Raw genomic sequence first — 12,821 nt, forward strand, 5'->3', positions numbered from 1 at the left:
AAAAAAAAAAAAAAAACCCAAAAAACATTCTGCTTAATAATTTTATAACAAAGTCTCTAATCTCAGGGTCTGCCATATAGAGAATGAAGTCTTTGTTTTCCACTGAAGCACAGAAATATGTCCCTGCCTAAAAATAGCTTTACATGGTAGTTTCTACTGTTAGTATCACAGGCACATTATATTAGATATGCTTTCTTTTTTCTTTTTTTTTGGTCCTTATCAAGGGGTCATCACCACATATAAAGTAAATTTGATTGATTTATAAGGGGAGTGCTTTACAGATTACAGTTACAAATTAACTTCTAAACTACAAGATATGTGTAATTCAAGGTATGGTTATCCAACCAGGGTGAGCAGTTTTCGTATTTTAAGTCACATTAAAACAATAATTGGGAGGAAGAGCATGATGGCGGAAGGGAAGGTCGTTTAGCCGAGCCTTCCTAGAGCAAAGGGGCAAAGGGAGAGAGAGGGTTGCATGGGGCCCAGTGTGGAATATCGACATACAGCGGTGGCTCGGAGTCTGCAGATTGGAAGTGGATAGCGGGATTTGGCTGGAGCTGCGGAGAACTATCACATCTGGACAAGTTTCGGCGGGTTCTCCAGGGCCGCAGAGGCTCTGGGCAGGCAGATCCCCGGGGCTGCGGTGGCACTGGGTAGCTGTGGCGCGATCCAGGGGATAATTTCTAAGTTCCTTTTATGAGACTAAACGCTGCTTTCCCGAGCGGAATTCGGTGGCCAGATTAGATTGCTGGCTCGAGCGGCCCTGACGCAGGTGGCAACCAGTGGAACATCCAAAGGGGAAGGGTTCGCGAACAGAGGTGAGCCGCAGAAGCGAATGCGCCCCCAGAGATGTTGCTAGGCACCTGCCGAGAAGCGGACGTATGCCCTTATCAGGCTCAGGGTTTCTGGAATGAAGAAGTATGCACTCCCGAGCGCAATTTTGGGGCCAGGTTGGGGTGTTGTATGTTGTTGCCTCGCTGTGGTTTGGCAGCGGGGGAGACATCTGTACGGGGAGAAAGTTCCCCCATTGTTGGAAGCAGTGTGCCATAGTGCTGGTGGGCTTCTTGCTGGGGACATAGAGCGCTGCAGACAGGATCCCGCCTGCGGGGAGCGATCCTTTACTTGGGACAGGCACAGGGACCTGGGCTCCTCATGTGGAGGATTGCAAAGGCCTGTCGCTGAGGAACTGTTGAGAACTGTGGAATCCCAAATCTGTGGGAACTAAGTACTGAGGTGGACGGGCAACCGCCAGGAACAAATAAGCTGGCATACTGCTCTAAGCCTGGGATCCAAAGAGAGGTTGTTTGACCCCAAATTCACAGCACCACCTAGTGTCCAGAAAGTATATTATAGCATAAATATACTACAGAAATTGAATCCCTACGTCTTACATACACATATGTGTATATAATTTTTTTTTTCTTTTGATTGCTGTTGCTTTTTTTCCTTCCATCTTGTCTTTAATTCAGCTTCCTCAATTGGTTGCTGAGAGTGATTATATCAGGCTACCTTAGCGGTTTTTTTAATTTTACTTTGTTTCTTTTCTAGTATTTTATTTCAATGTGAGTTGCTTTTTGCTAATTTGTAAGGTTGGATCTTCTCCTAGATTCCATTTCTTACATTCAACAAGAGCAAGGACTTCTATATTCTTTTTTTTGTTCTGTTTTGGTTGCAGAATTTTAGCTTGAACTACTCCCTCACCCTAGTACACAACATGACATTCTCTCAGTTGACAGAGTTCCCTGTACTCACTCAACTCTCCCATATAAAGTACTCTGGCATCAGCCAAGACACTACACTCCGTTTCTAGTATTGTCTTTCTCTTTTTCTTGGTTTGTTGCCTTTCTGTTTTCTTGCTTTAACCCTTTGTCTTTGTTTAAACTTAAAGAAATGAAGGAATCAACTGGGGAATGTAAAGAAGCGATAGAAGGTATCAAAAACAGATTAGACCACGGAGAAAAAATAATATCAGAATTAGAGGATAAAGTCTTGGAGTTAAGATAGATAATAACAGAGTCAGAAAAGAAGAGAGAAAAAGAAGAGCAGGCGCTTAGACAACTACAAGATGCCAGGAAGTGTTTCAACATATGGACAATAGGAATCTCTGAGGGGGAAGACTGTCCCAAAGGTATGGAAGCCCTACTGGAGACTATCATAAATGAAGACTTCCCAAGTTTTACTAAAGATCCTGACACACTCCTTTCAGATGGATACTGAACCCAGGACATCTCAATGCTAACAAACCCCGTCCAAGACACATTGTAATGAACCTGTCCAAAATCAAGATGGAGAAAATCCTGCAAGCAGCTAGGAATAAGCACTAACTGACCTACAAGGGCCAGGGCCATTAAATTAACAGCAGACTTGTCTACTGAAACCTTCCAGAAGCCCGGAGAGCATAGTCTTCCACTTTCAACATCCTTAAACAAAATAATTTGCAGCCTAGAATTCTGTATCCTGTCAAACTTAGCTTCAAAGTTGACAGAGAAATCAAAGCATTTACAGATTTATAAACACTGAGGAAATTAGCCACAAGAAGATCAGCTCTGTAGGAAATACTTAGACCTATTCTCAATACTGAACACCAAAATGGACTACCACAAAAGTATATATCCATAAGCCAGAGGCCAGAATTTAACTCTTAAAATGGCACAAAGGATTAAACTACACAATAAACTTCCTCACAATAAGATGAATAGAATTTTACCACTATTATTGATACTTTGAATAAATGTCAATAGATTGAATTCCCCACTGTAGAGCACAGGCGCTGGCTGGCTGGCTGAAAAAACACAAACTGTTTATTTGCTATCTCCAGGAGACACACCTAGCCCTGAAGGACAAATCAAAACTCAGGATTAAGGGATGGAAAACTGTGTATCAAGCAAATGGAAATCAGAAGAAAGGAGGGGTTATGATCTTTATTCTCAGACACAAGCGGATTCAAAACAATTTAAGAAAGACAAAGGTGGACACTTCATACCGGTCAAATGAACAATACAACAAGAAGACATCTCTTTTTTTTTTTTTTGAGACAGAGCCTCAAGCTGTCCCCCTGGGTAAAGTGCTGTGGCATCACAGCTCACAGCAACCTCCAACTCCTGGGCTCAAGCGAGTCTCCTGCCTCTGCCTCCCAAGTAGCTGGGACCACAGGCGCCTGCCACAACGCCTGGCTATTGTTTTTTGGTTGTAGGCATCATTGTTGTTTGGCGGGCCCGGGCTGGATTTGAACCCGCCACCTTAGGTGTATGTGGCTGGCGCCTTAGCCACTTGAGCCCCAGGCGCCAAGCCAAGAAGACATCTCAATTCTGATCATTTACGCACCTAACTTAAATGCTTCCAGATTTATAAAACAGACCTTGAGGGGTCTGAGCAATATGATATCACATAACATCTTAATAGTCAGGGACTTCAACACTCCTCTAACAGAACTGGACAGATCCTCTAAACTGAAGCTAAACAAAGATATAAACGACTTAAATGCCACCCTAGATCAAATGGGATTAATTGACATACATAGAACATACCATCCCAAAGTAAAAGAATGTATTTTTTCATCAACTCATAGCACATACTCCAAAATAGATCACATCCTAGGACTCAAATCTAATTTAAGCAAAACTAAAGGAACAGAAATTATACCATGTCTCTTCTCAGACCACAAGGCCATAATGGTGAAGCTCAACTCCCACAAAACTGTTCAACCCGACACATAATCTTGGAAATTAAAAAACTTTATGCTGAATGATAGTTGGGTCCAAGAAGAGATTAAAGAGGAACTTGCCAATTTCCTTAAGCACAACAACAATGAAGACACAAGCTTCCAAAACCTTTGGGATACAGCAAAAGCAGTCCTGAGAGGAAAATTTATCACGCTAGATGCCTACCTTTGAAAAACAGAAAGAAATTGCACCAACACACTCACAAACCACCTTATGGACTTGGAAAAAGAAGAACAATCTAACCCTAAACCAAACAGAAGAAAAGAAATAGCCAAAATTAAGTCAGAGATTAATGAAACTGAAAACAAAAAAAAATTCAAAAAATTAATAAAACAAAAAGTTGGTTCTTTTAAAAAGTAAATAAAATAGATAAACCCTTGGCCAGACTTATCATTAAAAAAAGTCATACACCCCAATCAAGTAGGATTCATCCCAGGGATGCAAGGCTGTTTAACCTATGCAAATCTATAAACATAATTCACCATATCAACAGGAGCAAAAACAAGGACCATCTGATCCTCTCAATAGATGCAGAAAAGCTTTCGATAAAAACAACATCCTTTGCTAACTAGAATACTGAAGAATATTGGCATTGGTGGTACATTCCTTAATTTGATCAACGCCATCTACGATAAACCCATAGCTAATATTATACTGAATGGAGTAAAACTGAAAGCTTTTCCACACAGGACTGGAACAATAGAAGAGTGTCTTCTATTACCACTACTATTCAACATAGGGCTGGAAGCTCTAGCCAATACAATTAGGCAAGAGAAGGAAATTAAAGGCATCCAAATGGGATCAGAGGAAGTGAAACTCTCCCTCTTTGCCAATGATATGATTCCATACTTAGAGAACCTCAAAGGCTCAACCACAAGGCTCCTGCAAGTTATCAGAAAATACAGTAAGGTCTCAGGATATAAAATCAATGTCCACAAATCAGGAGCCTTTGTATATGCCAATAACAACCAAGATGAGAAGAAAATCAAGGACATAATACCCTTCTCAGCAGCTCTAAAGAAAATGAACTACTTAAGTATACATTTCACAAAAGAGGTGAAGGACCTTTATAAGAAAACTATGAACCCCTAAGAAAATAGTAGAGGATATCAACAAATGGAAGAACATACCATGCTCATGGCCTGGAAGAATCAACATTGTTAAAATGTATATACTTCTCAAAGCAATCTACAGATTCAATGCTATCCCTATTAAAATACCAATATCATACTTTCAAGACTTGGAAAAAATAATGCTTTGTTTTGTGTGGAACCAAAAAAACCTCCCGTATAGCCAAGGCAATTCTTCATAATAAAATCAAAGCCAGAAGTATCAGCCTACTAGACTTTAGGCTGTACTACAAAGCCACAGTGATCAAAACAGCATGGTATTGGCACAAAAATAGAGACATAGACATTTGGAACCAAACAGAAAACCAGGAGATGAACCAAACATCTTACAGCCACTTAATCTCTGATAAACCAAACGAGAACATACCCTGGAGGAAAGAAACCCTGTTCAATAAATGGTGCTGGGAGAACCGGATTTCCACATGTAAAAGACTGAAACTGGACCCTCACCTTTCTCCACTCACTAAATTTGATTCAAGATGGATAAAAGATCTAAATCTAAGACATGTAACAATTAAAATCCTTGAAGAAAGTGTAAGGGAAACACTGGAAGCTATCAGCCTGGGGAAGGACTTTATGAGGAAGCCTCCTTGGCAACTGCAACAATAACAAAAATAAACAAATGGGAGTTAATGAAACTGCAAAGCTAAGGCGACTACAACCAAAGCAAACAACCTACTCTATGGGAAAAGATATTTGCATATTTTGATTCAGACAAAAGCTTGATAACTAGGATCTACAGAGAACTCAAAATAATAAACATAAAAAAAATCAACAATCCCTTAGATCACTGGGCAAGAGACATGAGACAAGAGACAAGAGACATGTCTCTGAAGAAGACAGATGAATGGTTTATAAACATATGAAAAAATGCTCATCATCCCTAATAATTAGAGAAATGCAAATCAAAACCACCCTGAGATACCATCTAACCCCAGTGAGAATGGCCTACATCACAAAGTCTCAAAACTGTAGACGCTGGCGTGGATGTGGAGAGGGGAACACTTTTACACCGCTGGTGGGCCTGCAAACTAATACAACCTTTTTGGAAGGAAGTATGGAGAACCCTCAAAGAACTCAAGCTAGAATCTTCCATTTGACCCTGCAATCCCACTGCTGGGCATTACCCAGAAGAAAAAAAAATCCTTTCATCACAAGGACACTTGTACTAGACTATTTACTGCAGCTCAATTTATAATCGCCAAAATGTGTAAACAGCCTAAATGCCCACCAACTCAAGAATGGATTAACAAACTGTGGTATTTGTATGCCACAGAATACTACTCAGCCACTAAAAAAGACGGAGTCTTTGCATCCTTTGTATTAACCAGAATGGATGTAAAACACATTATTCTTAGTAAAACATCACAAGAATGGAGAAATAAGAATCCTATGTACTCACTTCTGATATAAGGACAGTTAAGGTCCTAGTACACAGTGGGAGGTGGGGGATGGAGAAAGCTGAGAAAGGGAAAGAGGAAGAGCTTGGGGTGGGTCAAGGGATAGGGTTCACCTTTTGGGGGAGGGACATAAATATAAGAGGGTCCTTATCAAATAAAAGCTACCAATGTAACCTGCTTCTGTGTACCCTCAATGAATCTCCAACAATAAAAAGAAAAGAAAAACAAAACAAAACGGGCAGTGCCAGTGGCTCAAAGGAGTAGGGTGCCAACCCCATATACTAGATGTGGTGGGCTCAAACCCGGCCCTGGCCAAAAACTGCCAAAAAAAAAAGTATCTTCCAGTGTGTTTGAAAAGATCAATGCTGTATTAGTTAAAATGTTGCTATTATAAGTAATATTTATTGAAAACAATTTGAAAAAAGATGTGTGCTCTATTAAATACTTTTAGTTTAAGGGGCGTAGTATAAAAACAAAATTGTTTTCATAAAAATCTAATTGACAAGTGAAGACAGGCAAGGTTTACAATATTGCTTACAAATTCTAATGCCTGGTTTCCTTTAATCCCACAACATGTGGCTTCTTCCCATTTGTGAAGAACTTCCCACACAAATGATTTAAATTAACTTAGACATATTTTTAACTCAACTCTAAGATATAAAAAGTTTAAATAGCAAGCTAAAATCTTTAATTTTTTTTTTTTTTTTTAGAGACATTCGAGTCTCACTTTATCGCCCTTGGTAGAGTACTGTGGCATCATAGCTCACAGCAACCTCCAACTCCTGGGCTTAGGTGATTCTCTTGCCTCAGCCTCCTGAGTAGCCGGCACTATCGGCCTGGGTTTGAACCTGCCACCCTCAGTATATAGGGCCAGCGCCCTACCCACTGAACCACAGGTGCTGTCCTAAAATCTTTAATTTTAATTATTCAGAAAATTACTTCTCTCATTAAGTTAGGTCTATTTCTTCTTTGATTAAATATACTAGAAAACCTAGATAAAATGGGGGAACAGAAGAGTATCTCAATTCCTGGTTTACCTTGGATAGTCTTGGTTTACATCACATGTCTTGGAGTAACTGCAAGGGTCCTTTCACTCTCAAAAGTACTCTATTTGGCGATGATAACGTACATGGCCACCCTATGTCTAATGCTCTTTTTTAATATTAAAACAACTATTGCTAAGTAGCCAACATAGAAGGCCAAGAATTGAAAGGAATAATAAGAAATGTAAGAAATAGTAACTGTCCTCAAAGTGCTTAGATCTTAGTTGGAGAGACTGAATAAATATTTTAAGAAAAACAATATAAAATTTATGTAACTTTAAAAATACAACTAGGAGAAATATTATAAGATGGCACATAGTTACTTGGTAAATGGCTGGCACAATAATTGGTAATACAGGGTTGCACAGGAGATGGAGATCACCTTCTATTAACAATAACACCACAGCACTCACCATCATTTATTGAGTGCCTTCTATGTGCCTAGTCTGGTTCAGAGTGCATTATGCATATATTAGCAAATACAATTATCCTATGAGGTATACTATTGTTGACAGAGATGGGAATTTTATGGATGAGAAATGTGCTTATGGAGGTTAAGTAATATGTGCAAAATCAAGTAACTAATAAGTGGCAGAATAAGGATTTAAACACAGGTTCTCTCTCACTTCCAAAGCCAGTGACATTTTTGTTGTTATCATGTTCACATATGAAGGTGGTTCTCAATTTTGCCCCTCTAGGGGATATCTGGTAATATCTGGAGACATTTTTCTTTGTCATACATGAGTGGGTGAGTGGGAATGGCTAGGGGGTGAAAAGTTAGGGATTCTGACCTCCTAAAATTCACAGAACAGCCCCCTCCTGGGGCAAAGGATTACTGGCCCAAAAGTCAACAGTGCTGAGAGGATGCTCACTAAAGAAAGACTATAGAATAATAGTCTAATAGAAAAATCTATTAAAGGTAAGGTCTGAGCTCAGTTTTAAAGCATTGGTAAGATTTGAATAGGCTGAGGGTGGTAGGGATAGGGGTGAATTCTAGAAAAGGGAACTAGTACAGATAGCACAAGACAGGTTCCAGAGACAGCAAATAAGCCTAATAGAACACTGAAGCAAAACAATACTGATGGGGAAGTGGGAACAACTGGAATTGAAATAATCTTTCTGCAATACTGAGGCACTTGTACTGAATTCCCTGCAGATTTCTGAGTAAAAACAATGTAATATTATAGTAAGATTAATCAAGAAACCAGAGCAAAGAGACTAATCAGAATGCTACTGCAGTACTTTTATGTGATGATAGGAAGAAAGAAAGAAATCATAAATACATAGACCATTATGTGCCATAAATTTTTGTTTATTTGGTCTCAAATGATTATTACTGATTGCCGTTCTTACCTGTAATGCACTGAAACTGTCCATCTTCTCTTCTTATTGTAAATGCTTCCCCTGGATTAACTTGTACCAAAATAACCTTAAAATGAAGGGAAGAAATGTTAATCAAAACAACAAAAGAACAAATCAGAATATAAAAATGTTCAGTATTGCTATTAACAGAGCAGATGTGAACTATTTACCCTTCAAAAACTGGGATGTAAAATGGTGATTACATACCTAAGATGTGGGTTTATTATAAAAGTATTACTTCACTTTTCTACAGGTCAGACTTAAGCCAAAAATAAAGGTAATAGAAAAAGAAGACCGTGGCCAACTTTCATTGAAAAGTCAATAAACTTCACTCTGAAACAAAGACGGAGTCAAACCACAGAATATTTGGATCATCTATACGAGTTCATCAGTGGCTAAGTAACAGATTTTTTCTAAAGATAGAACATAAATTAATAGAGCATGAGGTGAGCATACTTCAATTAGTATTATATCTTAAGTCATATCTGAGAATGTATTAAATTAATCATATCATTTTAAGTAGTTTTCTTTTTATTATAGAGGTAATACATACTAATTTTGTGACATTTGAAAACAGAAACTGGGGAAAAAACAAACTCCTGCTATCCTAAGATGAACTTTATTAACATTCTGATAAATTTCTTAGTCTTGTTTTGCATAGGATTGATTCCTCCCCTAAATTCTACATACAAGTTATTAAATTCTGTATCTTTTCCTAAGTTTAATATTATAAGACTTCCATGTTTTTAAAAACATTTTATCAAATGATTATATCATAAACTACTTGACCGTTCCCTTAATGTGAAGAATTTAGATAGTTTTCAATTTTTGCATTTTATAAACAGTGGGAGAATGAGCAGTTTGGTATGTAGTTTTCCCCTCTCTATAGCTAGTATTATTTCATTATGATAGATTCCCAGAAACAGAATTCTAGTGCCTGCTGCTAAACTGCCTGTTTTTTTTTATTTTGAAATAATATATATATAATTTATTTATTTATTTTTGCACATCTCAAAAATTTTTTTTCATTAATTATTTTTTATTAAATCATAACTTTGTACACGGATGCCTTTATGGGGTTCAGGGTACTTCTTCGATATACAATGTGAAATGCTTTGAACTAAGTAACACATCCATCACAATTATACTAAACTGCCGTTTAAAAGGGTTTTACTACTTCACATTCCCTCTCATAGTCTGGACCCTTTTATCACATTTTCTGCAATCCTGAAAATTATAGTTGTAAATCTTTGTTGCCTTCACAGATGAAAACAGGATATTACAAGATAAGTATCCTTTATGTGAGATGCCTGGGACCAGAAATGTTTTAAATTTTGGATTTAGAAGTATCTGTATATACATAATGAGATCTCTTGGGGTTTCACATAAGCCTTACACACATAGCCTGAAGGTTATTATGTATACAACATTCTAAGTAATTTTATACCTGAAACAAAGTTTTGACTGTGACCCATCATATGACCCACCACGTAAGTCAGGTATGTAATTTTCCATTTGTGGAAACATACTGCTGCGCAAGATGTCTCTGATTTTGGATCATTTTGGTTTTGGACATTTTGGATTAGGGAGACTTAACCTATACTATTGTTTTAATTTGTATTTCTTTAACTATTACTTCTATACTTGTTATTAGCTCTTTTATAAATTGCTTATTCATGTTGTTTTACCCATCTGTCTTTGGGGATTTTAAGTGCTATTACTGATTTGTATGGATTCTCTGCATATCAAGGATAATAATATTATACTATAATATGCTGTAAATCTTTATCTCACTTTGTTTTTTCCTTTTTCTTTACCACAATTCTTTATATTCCTAAGGCAATGTTATCCATTTTTTCCTTTGTGATATCTTCTATTGCTTCTATTTAACTTCTTCTAGAGCTGTGCTGTCCAGTGAGTGCAATTTGGTTATCAAAGACTTGAAATGTGGCTAGTCCGTACTGAGATGTGTTTCAAAGGCTTAGTACACCTGGCTAGAGCAATTAGGCAAAAGAGAGAAAGAAAAGGCATTTAAAGAAGTCAAATTATCCTTTTTTTCTTAATGTTTCAGGTTGAGGGTACAAAGAATTAGGTTATAATGTTTGCACTGGTTAGGTAAAATCCCTCTTATAATTGTGTCCTGCCCCAAGAGATACACCATACACCCTAACATTGTATCTATTAAGTGGGGGCACACCCATCCCCATCCTTCTTCCCCTTTCTCTCGTTCCCCTGCCCCCCACCTTGAATTGATATGAGTTTTTCTCTTATGTGGGTGTGTAGATTATCTACTGGCTTCATACAAATTATCCTTATTTGCAGATGACATGATCTTACATTTAAGAAATCCAAAAGACTCCATCAAGAACAGATTTTGTAAAGTTGCAGGATAAAAATCAAAATACAAAAATCAGTAGTGTTTCTATAAACAGCAATCAATCTGAAAAAGAATTAAGAAAGCAATTCTATTTACACTATCTTAAAAAAAAAAAAACACCCTAGGAATAAATTTAACCAAAGAAGTAAAAGATCTATACAAAAATAGCTATTAAACACCAGTGAAAGAAATTAAAGAGAATCTGAAGAATTCTATACATACACAAATGGAAAGATATCCTATGTTCATGGATTGGAAGAATTACTACTGTTAAAATGTTTATATTATCCAAAGGGATTTATAGATTCAAGGCAATCCCTATCAAAATACCAATGACATTCTTCAGAGAAATAGAAAAAAACAATCCTAAAATCGCACAGAAACACAAAGACCCCAAATAGCAAAAGCAATTCTGAGTAAAAAGAACAAAGCTAGAGGCGCCACGCTACCTGATTTCATATATACTATGGAGCTACAGTAACAAAAACAGAAAAACAAACTCCCCCAACTTAGCCAAGTGTGGTGGGTACATGTAGTCCCAGCTACTCTAAAGAGGTTGAAGCAGAAGGGTCACTGAAGCCTTGGAGTTGGAAATTGCAGTTTAGCAATGACTGTACCACCACACACCAGTCTGGGTGACAGAAGACCCTGTCTCAAAAACAACAACAAACTTATATATGAAATCTGAAATTATAAAACCCTTAGAAGAAAACATTGTGGAAATGCTACAGGATTATAGTCTGGATACAGATGTTTTTGTGTAAGACTTCAAAAAGCACAGGCAACAAAAGCAAAAATAGAAAAATGGGGTTACATAGCTAAAAAGTTTCTGCACAGCAAAGAAAACAATTAACAAAATGGAGAAACAACTTAGAGAATGGGAGAAAATACTGGCAAACTATCTATCCAATAAGGGATTATAATTGGAACATATAAGGAACTTAAACAACTTGATAGCAAAAAACCAAATAACCTGATTTAAATATGGGCAAAAGTCCTAAATAAACAATTCTCAAAAGATGACAAGCAAATGGCCAACAGGTATGTTAAAAATGCTTAACACCACCTATCATCAGGTAACTGCAAATCCACCAGAAAATATAGCAGTTACCAAGACTCCATGAATTTTAACTTCACAATAAAATGATAAAATATAATTATCTTTGCAATAATTGTAAGCTATAGGTTAAAATAACTCCATTTCTAACTTATGTATTTTTTTTTTTTTTTTTTTTTGCTTGTATGAAAGGTTTTATTGGTTGGGGAGGGAGGCTGTGGAGCAGCATTAAGGAAAAGAGAAAAGAGGGGAGAGTGGGAAGAGAAGAGAGAGAGGGAGAGTAGAGAAGAGTGAGGGGGAAGAGGAGTAGAGAGAAGAGTAGAGCAGAAGAAGAGTAGGCAGGAGAGTGGAAAGAGAAGAGAGAAGAGAGAGCCTAACTTATGTATTTAAAGTACTTATAACCTAAGAGTTTTTTTTTCTTTTTTACATCTGTACAAGTAGGGAACCTAATATATACACACATATATATATATATTTTTTAACACAAAGTGGTCTTTAAGATGTTATTTCATTTAAATCGTATTTTCTCAAAATACAGGTATCTATAAATTTAATAAAAGTATTCTATGGTAAAAACAGTTAATACTCTTAAGTTTACTCAAAACTGACATATTTGTAGCTCTTATTCCCTTTCAGAATCTATATTTTTAGAAAGTATCATGATCTTACTCCCTAACACATAAATATATAAAATTTAGATATAAATGATAAAATTTAAGTGCTAAATCAT

At 37.0% G+C, this 12,821-nt stretch overlaps 1 protein-coding gene across 4 annotated transcripts in view; it reads right to left on the reverse strand.

The window, feature by feature from the left end:
• FNDC3A (fibronectin type III domain containing 3A) overlaps nucleotides 1-12,821 on the reverse strand; it is a 220,253-nt gene that overhangs the window by 146,388 nt on the left and 61,044 nt on the right. For all 4 annotated transcript variants that reach the window (XM_023508068.1, XM_023508069.1, XM_023508067.1 and 1 more), the window contains exon 3: nucleotides 8,649-8,724. In XM_023508068.1, coding sequence (XP_023363836.1) covers nucleotides 8,649-8,724 — 76 coding nt within the window. The remainder of the gene's footprint in view (nucleotides 1-8,648; nucleotides 8,725-12,821) is intronic.

The sequence above is a fragment of the Otolemur garnettii genome, unplaced genomic scaffold (genome assembly GCF_000181295.1).
Source record: "Otolemur garnettii isolate 467f Iridium unplaced genomic scaffold, OtoGar3 scaffold00221, whole genome shotgun sequence".
In the NCBI taxonomy this organism is placed as follows: Eukaryota; Metazoa; Chordata; class Mammalia; order Primates; family Galagidae; genus Otolemur; species Otolemur garnettii.